Source organism: Budorcas taxicolor, chromosome 16 (assembly GCF_023091745.1).
Source record: "Budorcas taxicolor isolate Tak-1 chromosome 16, Takin1.1, whole genome shotgun sequence".
NCBI classification, from domain to species: domain Eukaryota; kingdom Metazoa; phylum Chordata; class Mammalia; order Artiodactyla; family Bovidae; genus Budorcas; species Budorcas taxicolor.
In genome coordinates this window covers 81,765,673-81,777,447 of record NC_068925.1, presented here as the reverse complement: position 1 = coordinate 81,777,447, position 11,775 = coordinate 81,765,673, and the positions used below count along the sequence as shown (strand labels likewise).

Sequence of the window (11,775 nt, the reverse complement as noted above, 5' to 3'; positions counted from 1 at the left end):
AGGTTATGCCAGAGCCTGAACCCCACCGGCTGAGCAGGCTGCGCCCCCCACTCATGTCCTCAGCATAGTCACCGCTTTCCTTGACTCCTGTTTACACTGCCGATGGGGAACAGACAGATGTTTCCATGGTAACTCCCGAGTCACAGGGACCTGGTCGGGTGTCACTGTCCCGGACCCGACAGGGCACCCAGTTTGGCCTGGAAGCCACTTCAGCAGCAGAGTGATTCCCCTTGTGCCGAGACCCCAGGGAGCCCACTGGGTTCCCGCGGAGGCACATTCCTTTCTCTGCCTCAGAGCCTCAGGTTTTCTTACCTGAGAAATCATAGCCCTGCTCACCAAGAGGACCCACTCCGCATGACTGAGGTTTCACCTCCATCTCTGTCACCCCCCACTCCACCTGGGTGGATAGTCACACACTTATGGATCTGACATTAACTGAGGAAAGAATTGACAAAGTTAGGGAGGAAGCGCACCAGCTCCGTCTGGTGGGTCTGAGTGCAACTCACGAAGCTGATCACAGTCTCCACCGTGAGCCCAACTGAGACCCTAACAACGGGGGCACCCCACTTCTAGAACATTATGGATGTATTTTAATGAGTCTTTGAAAAGGAGTGCCCAAACAAAAGAGCTTAAACAAAATTCAGGAGCTAAAACAAAAACCACACGAAGACCCATCAGAGTTCCTAGAAAGGCTTTATCAAGCCTACAGGCATTACACAAGGGCACAGCCTGAGGCCCATGAGCACGTAAGGGGGATAAACATGACCTTTGTCGGGCAAAGCGCCCCAGACACGAGGAGGAAATTACAGAAGCTGGATGGTACATTTGGAAGGAACCTTCTCTGTTAGTAGAAATTGCTTTAAGGTATTCAGCAAGGAACAGTGCAGAAAGAAGCAGGTGAAAACCAGAAGGCAGCCTCTCTGGAAGCAGAGCTGAAGACAAACAGCCTGAAGGGAGTTGGGGGCGGGGGGGACAATGCACTTAAGCAAGGAGAGAGGGTTAGAGGCGCTGGAGAGAAGACTGGCTAAAATGAAAAATAACAAAGGGAAGGCGAGAGCCTCTCTCCTGGCGAGGAGAGGAACACCCTTGGTGGTGAATGCGGGGGCTGGGGGCTCCCTTGGACTTGAAGCGTCTGATCTTCGTTTCCCCCAGGAGGCCCAGGTAACACCGACAGTGGGGACTGAGCTGATCTGACTTTCCGACAGACGTGGGTGCCACCTACTCTGTGGTAAGCACCGAAGAGGCACCGGAAACATCCCAGTCTACACGGGTCAGGGGGGTTTCCGGAGAAGTAAAACAACTAAACATTTTCACAGCCTCTGGAACGCTAACTAGGGGAACTCACCCTTCCACATAGCTTCTTCTATAAGCCAGAGGGCCCAGTTCCCCTTGAGGACAAGATCTCCTTTGTAAATTAAACGCTCAAGTAACCATCCCACCAGAAGAGCTTGACATCAGGGTTCTGCTGGAGCACGCCTTGAGCCTACAAGTGGCACTCATAGAAACCCCAGAAAAGGAAACAGAACTCTTTCCCCCTGAAGTCTACCACAAGGTGAGGTCAGAAGTGTGGGCTGATGGCACACTGGGGAAGGCCATAAATGCAAGACCAATATAAATCCCACTAAAAATGATGCTGGAACACCTAATTTAAAACAATATCCCCTGAGATAAGATGCCCAAAAGAATCCCGTCAATTCTGGAGAAGTTTTTAAAGACAGGACTGATCAGACCTTGCAGGTCTCCATATAACACCCCTATCCTCCTAGTAAAACACCAAACTCAGGAGAGTATTGCCTCATTCAGGACTTGAGGGCTATTAATGAAGTAGTCCACGACTTACACCCTGTGGGGCCTAATCCACACACTCTGCTCACAACTGTTCCCGGAGGACACAGTTGGTTCTCGGTCCTGGGTGTGAAGGGTGCTTCCTTCTGCACCCCTGTTCCAGAGGAATTGCAACCGCTACTTGCCTTTGAACGACAGGACCTGGGAGCACAGCCAGTTCAGCACTGCTGTGGGACAGTCCTGCCGCAAGTACTCAAAGCCCCCACCTCGTCTGGGGAAACGCTGGCTAGGGACCTTAGAGGCTTAATGTTGGGTGAAGGACTTTTGCTCCAATACATGGATGACATGCTCATGGCAAGCCCTACATACGACAAGTATCTAGAGAATACTGTCAAGACCCTGAACTATTTGGCCAAATGTGGATATAAGGTCTCCCAGGGAAAAGCCCAGATATGCAAACAAGTCACATATCTGGGCTTTGTCCTCTCCCAAGGACAACTGGACCTGTTGCCTGACAGAAAGCAAGCAACTGCAGGTTTGGGAGCACCGAGGATCTGCAGGCAACTGAAAGGGTTTCTAGGAATGGCAGGGTTTTGTCTGATTTGGATCCCACATTATGGGCTCACAGGGAAGCCCCTGAGACACTGAAGGGACATGACCTTGAGCCTCTTACTTGGAGTAAAGAGGGCCAAACAGCCTTTGAGACAATAAAAAGGAACCTAGTCTCGGCTCCAGCTTTGGAATATCTCACCTAAAGAAACCTTTCAAACTGTATGTCCATCACACTCAAGATAAGCCTCGGGGAGCTAACCCTGACCCTGGGGAGCGTCCCCCAACCTGCCGCCTGCTTCTCAGAACAGCTGGGACAGCCTGCCAAGGGCCGGTCTCTCTGTCTGTGAGCCGCAGCAGCTGCTTGCGGCACACTCCAGGACACTGAGAGGCGCCCCCTGGGGCAAGCCCCGCCGCATGCGCCTCATCACGTCGTCCCTTTGCTGCAACGAGAAGGGGGCTGAGGGCTGCCTTCCGGGAAGCGCCAAGCCATTCTCCCCGACAATCCCCGTGAGACTTCGAGTCACTCCAGCCCTGAATCCAGCAGGCGCTCCCGTTCAATGCTGCGCCCGCAAACTCCAGCAGACCGGACCTAGGGGACAAACCCCTGGCTGAGCGGAAACAGAACTGGTCGCTGACGGACGCGGCTCTGTGGACCAGTGCCAGCGTGCCCGGGTGTCCGGGGGCAACCCTGACACAGACGTGGACGCAGAAGCCCCGCCCCGAGGGCTCTGCGCAGCCCCTGGGGGCCGGGTGCCCTGCAGGCCGCCTCCCCCTGAAGAGAACAGACAGGAGTGCAGGGGGCGCGGTGCTTTTATTATGATGGGGGTGGGGAGCGGTGCGAGTGCGGCTTCCAGCCGGTCTGCGGCAGGGGACTGGGGTGGAGGGGTGGCTGTGCAGGGTGCGGACGGTGCTGAGCAGGAGAAGGCGGGGGTCAGGAGCTGCCGGGGAGGAGCGGTCCCGGAGGAGGAGGCGCCGTCCTACTTCCAGCGCCCGGTGACCTTGGCCTTCCCTCGGGTCTTGGAGCTGCAGGGAGCAGGGCCCAGTCAAGGGGGACGGGCGGCGGGGGACGCCTCCGGGGAGTGTGGGTGTGCTGAGGGCCGATGGGGGGCAGGGGCACACTGAGCTGCCTGCAGAGGCTCAGCCCGAAGCAGCCTCGCGGGGGGCAGGGGCTCGGCCACAGGAGAGGGGAGGGGACGGGAGGTCATGGGGGGGGGGGGGGGGCTGGAGTCAGACACTCACACTTTCTGATTGTCATTGACCCTGTTCCGAAGAACATTGATCTGAAAGAAAGGGCGAAGAGCAGCCCAGTCGCCCCCTGGCCCCGCCCACCTCCCCAGGCCCCGCCCACCTCCCCGGTCCTCCCGCCTGAGACCGCCCTGCCTCTCCCAGGACCCACGCTGGGCCCCACGTGAGCATGGGGGAGCGAAGGGGCCAATCGCTGGTGTGCCCCTGACTCCACAGGAGGCCCGGCTTGTACAATGGTCCTCCCGGTGGACTCAGGGCGCTGAGCTGCTGCCTCAGGCCAGAAGTGGGGGCCCTCAGGGCCGGGACCCTGGGAAGTGTCTGCTCAGCCCCAGTAACCCTCAGGCTCCAGGAGCACCAGCCCCGGCAAGGGTGGGGAGCACCACCTGACCGGCCCGGGGGTATGGGGGACCGAGGCCGCCGGCGGGGCGCGGGCGGCAGCTGCTCGCCTCGTATTTCTGCTGCTTGAACTTCTCCTGCAGGTCGAACTTCTCCGCCTCCAGGTCGTAGATGCTCTGCCAGAGCTCCCGGGCCTTCTCCCTGCGCAGGCCGGCAAGAGAGGTGGGCGGCAAGAAGGCCCCCACCTGCCTGCATCCGGATCCTGACCCCTGGCCCTGCCCTCCCTCGCCCCCAGGCCCCGCACCCTGGCTTGGCCTGGGCAGTGCCCTGCACTGCGGGCAGACGCCAGCGCTGCCAGGACAGAGCCTTAGGGCGTGGAGCTGGGGATCCCCAGCGGGAAGGAGAGGGAGCCGAGCGCCGCCTGCCAAGAAGCCCCCGGCCAGCCCCCCGGAGCCCCCACAGGAAAGTGGGGCGGCAGCGCCCGGTGACGGGAGGCGGGGCGCCCTCCGGAGGTGCAGCCCCGCCGGCAGCCCACCTCAGCTGCTCTTCGTCTAGGTGGTCGATGGCCAGCACCTTCCTCCGCTCAGCCAGAATCTTCTTCTTCTTCTCTCGCTCTGTCTGTCTCTTCCCACTTTTACGCTCTGTCTGGAGAGAGTAAGAAGCGGGGGAGGGCTAGAGAGGCCCTGCCTTCCCCGCACCCCCAGGCCCGGCCTGCCGGCAGCACCGCCTCCCTGCCGCACACCCAGGCCAGCAACGCCCGGCCTCCCCGCCTTCCAGCCCAGCACCTTGCCCTCCCCAGGCTCCCCAGAGGGGAGGAGGACCTGAGGACCGGAACCTACCTGGGCCTGCACAGCGGGACAGCGGGAGAAGAGCCCCAGAGAAAGCCAGGAGAGGCGACAGACAGAGGGAGGGGCAGGAACCCAGTGGAGACATGGAGGAGAGGCGTCAGCTGCCTCGGGGAGCCAGCTGCTGGACCCGCGTGCAGGCCGGGGCAGGGCCGACTGCCAGCAGGGCCCTGCTTGAGGACCAGGAGGCAGGGCCTGGGGGCTGGCCAGGTCCACAGCACGGAGAGTTCTGCTCCCCGTTCCCCCCTCCAGGAATGGGGGGCACCACACTAGGCCCTGAGATGGGCCCTAGGAGGAAAGCAGCCTGCATCCAGGCAGCACTCAGCTGCTTCCCAGGGTAGCCCGTCTGACCATCTCAGAGCAGGCAGACGGCACCACTAATGCCTACAAATGAGAGACAGGCTGCGGGAGGCCACACCAGGCAGACCCGAGATGCGGCTTCGGGCCTGCCAGCTGCACCAGCCACCAGGGAAGAGCGCTGGTGCTCTGGAGCCCCCGGCCCGGTAGCTCTTCCCAGGGAGAGCCAGCCAGGGAGAGCCAGCTCGGGGTCTGCGTGTGAGAGCGCGGGCTCCCAGCGGTGGCTGGGCATTTCTCTCCCGGGACCCCCCGCAAGAGGAGGAGCCGGAGGCCCCCACCTTCTGGATGTAGCCTCCGAAGTGCATCATGTTGGACAGAGCCTTCTTCTTGCGCGCCTCGTCCTCCGCCTTCCTGCGGCTCTCCTCCTCCTCTCGGCGCGCGCGCTCCTCCTGGTTCCCGCGGGGAGAGAATGGGTTACACTGGGGGCCAGACGCCCTGAGTCTGGGCCAGCACTGAGGGCGCGCCCGGCACAGGCTTGGCGCTGGCGGTGCCGGCGGGAGGAGAGGGGCTGAGCAGAGGGGCTCCGGTTCCCGAGGGCCTGCTCCCCTCCGGTCGGGGCCCACCTGCAGCAGCGCAGGAGGGGGCTGCGGGGCTCGGCTCCCCGGGGCGTGCTGCGGAGGGATGGGGCGTCTCCTTAGACACTCCGGGAATCTCTGTCTCCTCCGCAGTCAGAGCCGGGACCGCGACCCTGGGCCCCGCCGACGGAGGCCACTCACCGCCAGGCGCGCCTGCCGCTCCTTCTCGCGCTCCGTGCGGATGCGCTGCTGCTCAGCGCGTTCTGCCCGCCGCTTCTCCTGCGGGGGGCGCCGCAAGGCTGCGGTCACTCGGGACGGTCCTCAGCCCCCAGAGAGGACCCGACGGCCTTCGCCGCGGCCTCTGAGTGCCCGCCGGCCCCGCCCCCGCCGGGTGGACGCCACCCTGTGCGGGGAGGTAGAGGCCAAGCCCTGTGGAGCAGGAGCGGGGCGGGGCGGAGGGGCTAGAGGGTGGAGGAGAGAGAATCCAGGCTCGGGGGAACCGCCTGGGCTCTGGGGTCACGGCATCTGCCCTCCATCACTGGGGCGGAGTTGTGCCCAGGGTGCGGGGGATGGGGGCGGGGATGCCGACTCCGCTGCGCCCTGGGGTGTCGGGGAGGGAAGAGAGCGCGGGGCAGGGCCCTGGGGGCTCCTGCTGGACCCCCTCCCAGCCGCCCAGAGGGCGCGACACCCACTATCCTGTCTTTGAGGGAGACCAGCTCCTCCTCCTCCTTCTTGCGGTTCTCGAAATGCGCCTCGATCAGCGTCTGCAGCTCGTTGAGGTCCTTCTCCATACGCTTCCGGTGTATGTCCTGGTGGGGGGCGGCGGGGCGGCACTCAGAGGCGACCCCGCCCGCAGGGCAGGAGCGAAGCCTTGGGGTTGTGGGACCGACTGGGGCTGAGCCCAGGGTGTTGGCGGACAGGGTGCCCCTCCCCTCGTGTCCTCCCCCAAGCGTGGCGGGTTGGGGCGCGGGCCTGAGGTCTTCAGGGAGGCGGGGGCTGCCCGCCTTGAGCTCTCACTCACATCGAAGTCCACCCTCTCTCCATCAGGGATCTTGGGCGGCACCAAGTTGGGCATGAAGGGCCTGGTGGGCAGAAGGAGGGGTGAGCACCAAGCCCTCCCTGCCCACAGGGGCTGCGGTACCGGGGATGGGCAGGTCCCTCTCTTCCCTACAGAAAGGCCGAGACCCAGCCACCCATGCGTTGACACCAGCATGGTGCCCACCGCGGGTCCCCACGCCCACTCGGGACTGGGGCGCCTACAGTGGCCTCATGTATCCTCACAGTTACTTGGAGTGGAAACCACTCATCTCATTCAGGAAGAGAGAGGCTCAGAGACATAAGGCTTTGCTCAAAAGCATGCAGCCAGGAGGTAGAGAGGCTTGGCTTTGCACCCTGGCTGACCCACACTCCTGGCCCCGACCCCAGGGGCCGAGGAGGCGGCAGTCGGCCTCACACGCCTCACCCACTCACTGTGGGACTCCGGGCCAGGACGCTGAGCCCCGCTTTCCTGTCTGCCCTCGGGTGTGGGGCTCTGAACCAAGACACGGCAGTGTTTGCTCCAATGAGGGGCTTGGATTGCGGCTGGGCTGCTTCTAGAGTGTCTCCTGGACTGTGTGCTGAGGCACCAGATGGCAGGGTTGGCATTTCCAAAGCCCCACACCCCTCTGCACCTAGAGCTCCCACATGTGTCCTGTGTGGCCCCGAGTTGCCTTGTGTGGCCCTTTGTGACCCTCTGAAGCCACGTGCCTAGACTGACATGCTTCCACTGCTTGGCTTCTCCAAATTTTCTTCTCTCAGGTTCTCCTCCAGCCACCAAGGACAGTGTCCCAGCTCTCCTGAGGGTGGGACAGGGTGCCTGCCCAGGTCCATGGCTAGTCTTTCCTTCCCCTCTAGGTGGCCATAGGGCTGACTGTAGCAGGGCAAGGCACTGGTGATGGCGTGTGGGCGGTTTTCAGCCGCCCCATCCCCCTACCCCCACACACCCAGCAGAGACTCTTATGCGGTACACAACCTACGCAGGTGCACATGGTGGCCTGTGCCTGCCGCACCCCAGCCTGCACCCACGGGGCCGCGTGCACTCCAGCCCCATCCCGAGGGCTCTCTCTCACAGGCCGTCTCCTCCCAGAGCCTCACCACTCACCTGGGCTTGGGCTTGGACTCCTCCACCGGGCCATCTGGAGAGGAGGAAAGCACATGAACTTGGGGTCGGGAGGCCTGGATCTGGCCCCACTGTGCCCCTGGTAAGCTGGCACCCATGAGCCTCCGTTTGCCCTTCACCAATCCCGGGATTGCAGGAGCAACCAGAGCACTAAGCTGCAGGGCTGCAAACCCCAGGCTCCACTCAGGGCTGATGCTCAGGGGGTCTCGGGGACGCAAGTGCACACATCGCTCTCACTCAGCAGTGCCTGCCACACAGGGAGGAGGGGTCGGGGATACGGTCCTGGGGTCCTGGCCCCAGAGTCCCTGCCTAAGTCTCTGCCTCTGCAGCCGCCCCCCAGACCTGAGGCGGCTCAGGACCAGGAAGCTGATGGGTGTGACTCCAAGCCCTGCCGGCTGTCTGCCTCCGGAGGTGTGACTCGGGCCACCTGGGCCCCTGTGAAGGCGGCAGGTCAACAGTGCCCACAGCAGTGACCTAGCCCATGGACCATCTGTGCCTGGGATCTCAGCCCCAGACACCCTACCCTCCAGTGGTTCACACAGGCTGCAGAACCCTCATGGACAGACATGATGTGACCACTGCCCTGACCCAACCTAGCCCCCTCCCCCTGGGCACCCCCAAGGCACTGTCTCTGGAAGGAGGAGCCCAACCTGCAGACACACACGGTTCTGCCCCCAGGGTCTCCCCCTCCTCACCAGGGTCTCTCCCTCCTCCCCCCAGGGTCTCTCCCTCCTCCCCCCAGGGTCTCCCCCTCCTCCCCCCCGGGTCTCTCCCTCCTCCCCTCAGGGTCTCCACCTCCCCCCCAGGGTATCCCCCTCCTCCCCCCAGGGTCTCTCCCTCCTCCCCCCAGGGTCTCTCCCTCCTCCCCCCAGGGTCTCCACCTCCCCCCCAGGGTCTCCACCTCCCCCCCAGGGTCTCTCCCTCCTCCCGCCAGGGTCTCCCCCCTCCCCCCAGGGTCTCCACCTCCCCCCCAGGGTCTCTCCCTCCTCCCCCCAGGGTCTCTCCCTCCTCCCCCCAGGGTCTCCCCCTCCTCCCCCCCGGGTCTCTCCCTCCTCCCCCCAGGGTCTCCACCTCCCCCCCAGGGTATCCCCCTCCTCCCCCCAGGGTCTCTCCCTCCTCCCCCCAGGGTCTCTCCCTCCTCCCCCCAGGGTCTCCCCCTCCCCCCCAGGGTCTCCACCTCCCCCCCAGGGTCTCTCCCTCCTCCCCCCAGGGTCTCTCCCTCCTCCCCCCAGGGTCTCCCCCTCTCCCCCATGGTATCCCCTTCCCCCGAGGGTCTCCCCCTCCCCACAGGGTCTCCCCCACAGCTGCAGGAAGGGCTTCCCCACCATGTCCCAGTGGCCAGCGGGCCTCACCTTCAGCCTCTCTACCTTCCTCTTCTTCTCCGTCTTCTAAACAGAACATGAGAAAGGAGTCACGGTCCCGGTTCCAAGCTCAAGGCCCTGCCAGGAGCCCCCTGTCCCACCCACACATCCTCAGCCAAGGGGGCCCTGCAGGGCTCCAGGTCCAGGATCCGCCTGTGCGCACCTGCCAGGGCCCAGACCCGCCTGGCCGAAGGAAGCGGGTGCAGCGTGTACTGACGAGGCTGAGCCCAGCCTGGACTGGGGGCTGCCCAGGCTGCAGAGCACGGTCTAGGGGGCCTCCCCGCTGCCACAGGAGCGGCGCTGGGGCCCTTGCCGCCCCCAGCTCAGGCGGGCCCCCTTCCCCCCTCGCTCCGGGAGGGGCCTCACCTGCGGCACTGGGCTCCCCAGCCTCAGCCTCGCCTCCAGCCTCCTCTTCCACCGCCTCCTCGTGCTCTGGAGAGGTGAACCGGACAGTGAGCAGGCCCGGTGCAGGGAAGTGTGGGGCCCAGTGACATCCAAGGTCCCAGTGAGTGTGGGGGGCCCCGTGTGGCTGACAGGGGCTGCTCTGTTCTTGGTTTAAACCAGAAGCCGCAAACTGGGGCCCAACAGCCTGCAGACGTTTCTAGAATGTTCCTGGAGCAGTGGCCTCAGCAGGACGGGCGGCCACAAAGCCTGGAACGCTCCGTGTCTGCCCCTTCAGGGGAAGTCTGTGCCGGGTCCTCTCGTTTGAAACTCGCCTCTCTGGGGCTGAAGCTCCCTCTGCACCTGGAGGTGCTGCTGAAGTGGGGCCGCCTCTGGGCCCCGTGTCTGACTCAGCCTCCCTCCCCAGCTCGTTCTCTGACATCATGGCACAGGGTCAGGGTCCTGTCCTAGACTCAGGCCCTGGAGCCCCTTCCTCAGTGTCTGGGACCAGAAAGGACCCGTGTGGGTGAGGGGCCGCCCAGCATGCGAGAGGACCAGGGCCGGGGTGGAATGAGGAGGTGGGGTTCTATTTTCATCACTCGCTGGCAGGGTGTGGCCCCCAGCCAGGTCAGGCGGTGGAGCAGACAGGCGGCATGGCCCCGTCAGGACTCTGACCGCAGAAAGCCAGGGCTGGTAGGGGGGCTTTGCTCAGCGGGGAGCAGGGGCTGGGGACAGGCGAGATGCTTCCTGGGCGACCCCCACCCCCATACCTTCCACGGCTGCTTCTGCTCAGGGAGGAGGCGTGAGCGCAAGAGAGAGGACAGAAGAGACAGTCAGTTTCCAGCCAGGCTGTCCTTCTGCCCAGTGAGAGTTGGGGTGTGCTTACCTTCCTGCTCCCTGCGGCGTGAGGGGAGACGCTGTCAGGAACACAGCACGCACGCACGTGTACACACGCGCGCACATACCCCACGGCCATTTCCCGGAGACGTTTACCCCCGTGCTGGGTCCTGGAGTCTGCCCGCCCCCCACTCACTGTCCACCCCGGCCCGGCTCCGTTCAGCTGCCTCCCCCACCAGGAAACCTGGCAAGTGCTGGTGCCTGAGCTCTGCATGCCCCCTTCCCTGTCCACCCGGCCGAAGTCCATGGGCACAAGCCCTCCACCAGTCCCCAGTTCCACACCCTCGGTACCCAGGAGGGGGTCTTCGGGGTTCAAGCTACGCCTGCGGTCCTGTCTGCCCCGGGCACTGCCTCCCCCAGGGACGACTGACTGATGGGCTGCAGCGTGTCCCCCTCCCTGGTCCCGGGGACAGGGCAGAGGGCAGGGCCAGCAGCCCCCAGGGCCGTGATGCCAGGTCTGGGGCGGGTCTCTGGGCAGGGTGGCTCTGTGGCCTCTGGGTCCTCACCGAAACTATCTGGTCTTTTCTCAGGAGGCCCAGCCCCAAGCCCCTGGCCCGGTTCATCCCCTACCCCTTGGGTCTTCACGGCCAGCCCCCTGCCTGGGGCAGCCCGAGGCAATGGGCTGGAAGCAAGGGTGTGGCTCTCCCCACGCCCCCGACGGGCGCAGCCCCTGCCCAGCACCCCAGGACTCACTCATACTCGTCCACCGTCTCTTCCACGTCCGACATGGCCTCCTCTTCCCTCTGCAGAGAGACAGTCCGGTGGCCAGAGGGCCAGCCGCCCGGCTCTGCGGGAAGCGCCGGGCCTGCCATTCCCCAGCCCTGGACCAGCTGCACTGGGCCCACGCCCCTGTCGGGCAGAGACGCCATCCCAGCAGGGCCAGGCTGCAGGCTCCTCACCCCGGGAGCGGCTTAGCAACAGGGAGGAATCTGCAGGGTCAGCCAACACCTGGGGCCAAACTCAGGGCCCACGGTTACGGGGAGGGGCCGCTGCCTGCGGCTCTGTCTGTAAAGCTCTCAGGGCAGACACGGAGGACGGATCAGGGCCACGGGGCCTGTGGAGGCTGCAGGGACACAGGGGACATGCAGGGGACACACGGCTGCAGAGCTGCCCAGGACTATTCTGCTGGAGGCTCCACAGACACACAGGTGAACAGCCACGATCACACACACACCAGACACACACCAGATACCAGACACACAGAGGCTAAACGGAAGGGGGCTCACCCTCACACACGGTCACACACACACACAGCACACACCAGACACTAGACACACACCAGACCCCAGACACACACCACACGTGGGGAGTGCGAGCTGAGCAGGGAATCTGAGGAGGATCAC

General features: G+C 64.1%; 1 protein-coding gene across 1 annotated transcript; it reads right to left on the bottom strand.

The window, feature by feature from the left end:
- Positions 1-3,137: 3,137 nt before the first annotated feature.
- TNNT2 (troponin T2, cardiac type) lies at positions 3,138-11,301 on the bottom strand. The gene is made up of 15 exons (XM_052653528.1): positions 11,126-11,301; positions 10,422-10,432; positions 10,306-10,320; positions 9,521-9,586; positions 9,146-9,181; positions 7,776-7,809; positions 6,657-6,717; positions 6,328-6,444; positions 5,837-5,914; positions 5,399-5,509; positions 4,758-4,763; positions 4,454-4,563; positions 4,029-4,119; positions 3,577-3,617; positions 3,138-3,360 (listed from the first exon to the last, which is right to left on the bottom strand). Exons 1-15 carry the CDS (start codon positions 11,299-11,301, stop codon positions 3,315-3,317), a joined length of 999 nt encoding a protein of 332 aa, XP_052509488.1. The 3' UTR covers positions 3,138-3,314.
- Between the last annotated feature and the right edge of the window lie 474 nt (positions 11,302-11,775).

What these genes read in the sequence shown, in the direction of transcription:
- TNNT2 (XM_052653528.1), bottom strand. Translation starts at nt 11,301, where the DNA reads ATGGCGTCTCTGCCCGACAGGGGCGTGGGCCCAGTGCAGCTGGTCCAG. An exon ending in TGGGGAGCCCAGTGCCGCAG is followed by an intron (nt 9,182 to 9,520) that starts GTGAGGCCCCTC and finishes TGTTCTGTTTAG; the next exon opens with AAGACGGAGAAGAAGAGGAA. An exon ending in AGCGGCAGGCGCGCCTGGCG is followed by an intron (nt 5,510 to 5,836) that starts GTGAGTGGCCTC and finishes CGCGGGAACCAG; the next exon opens with GAGGAGCGCGCGCGCCGAGA.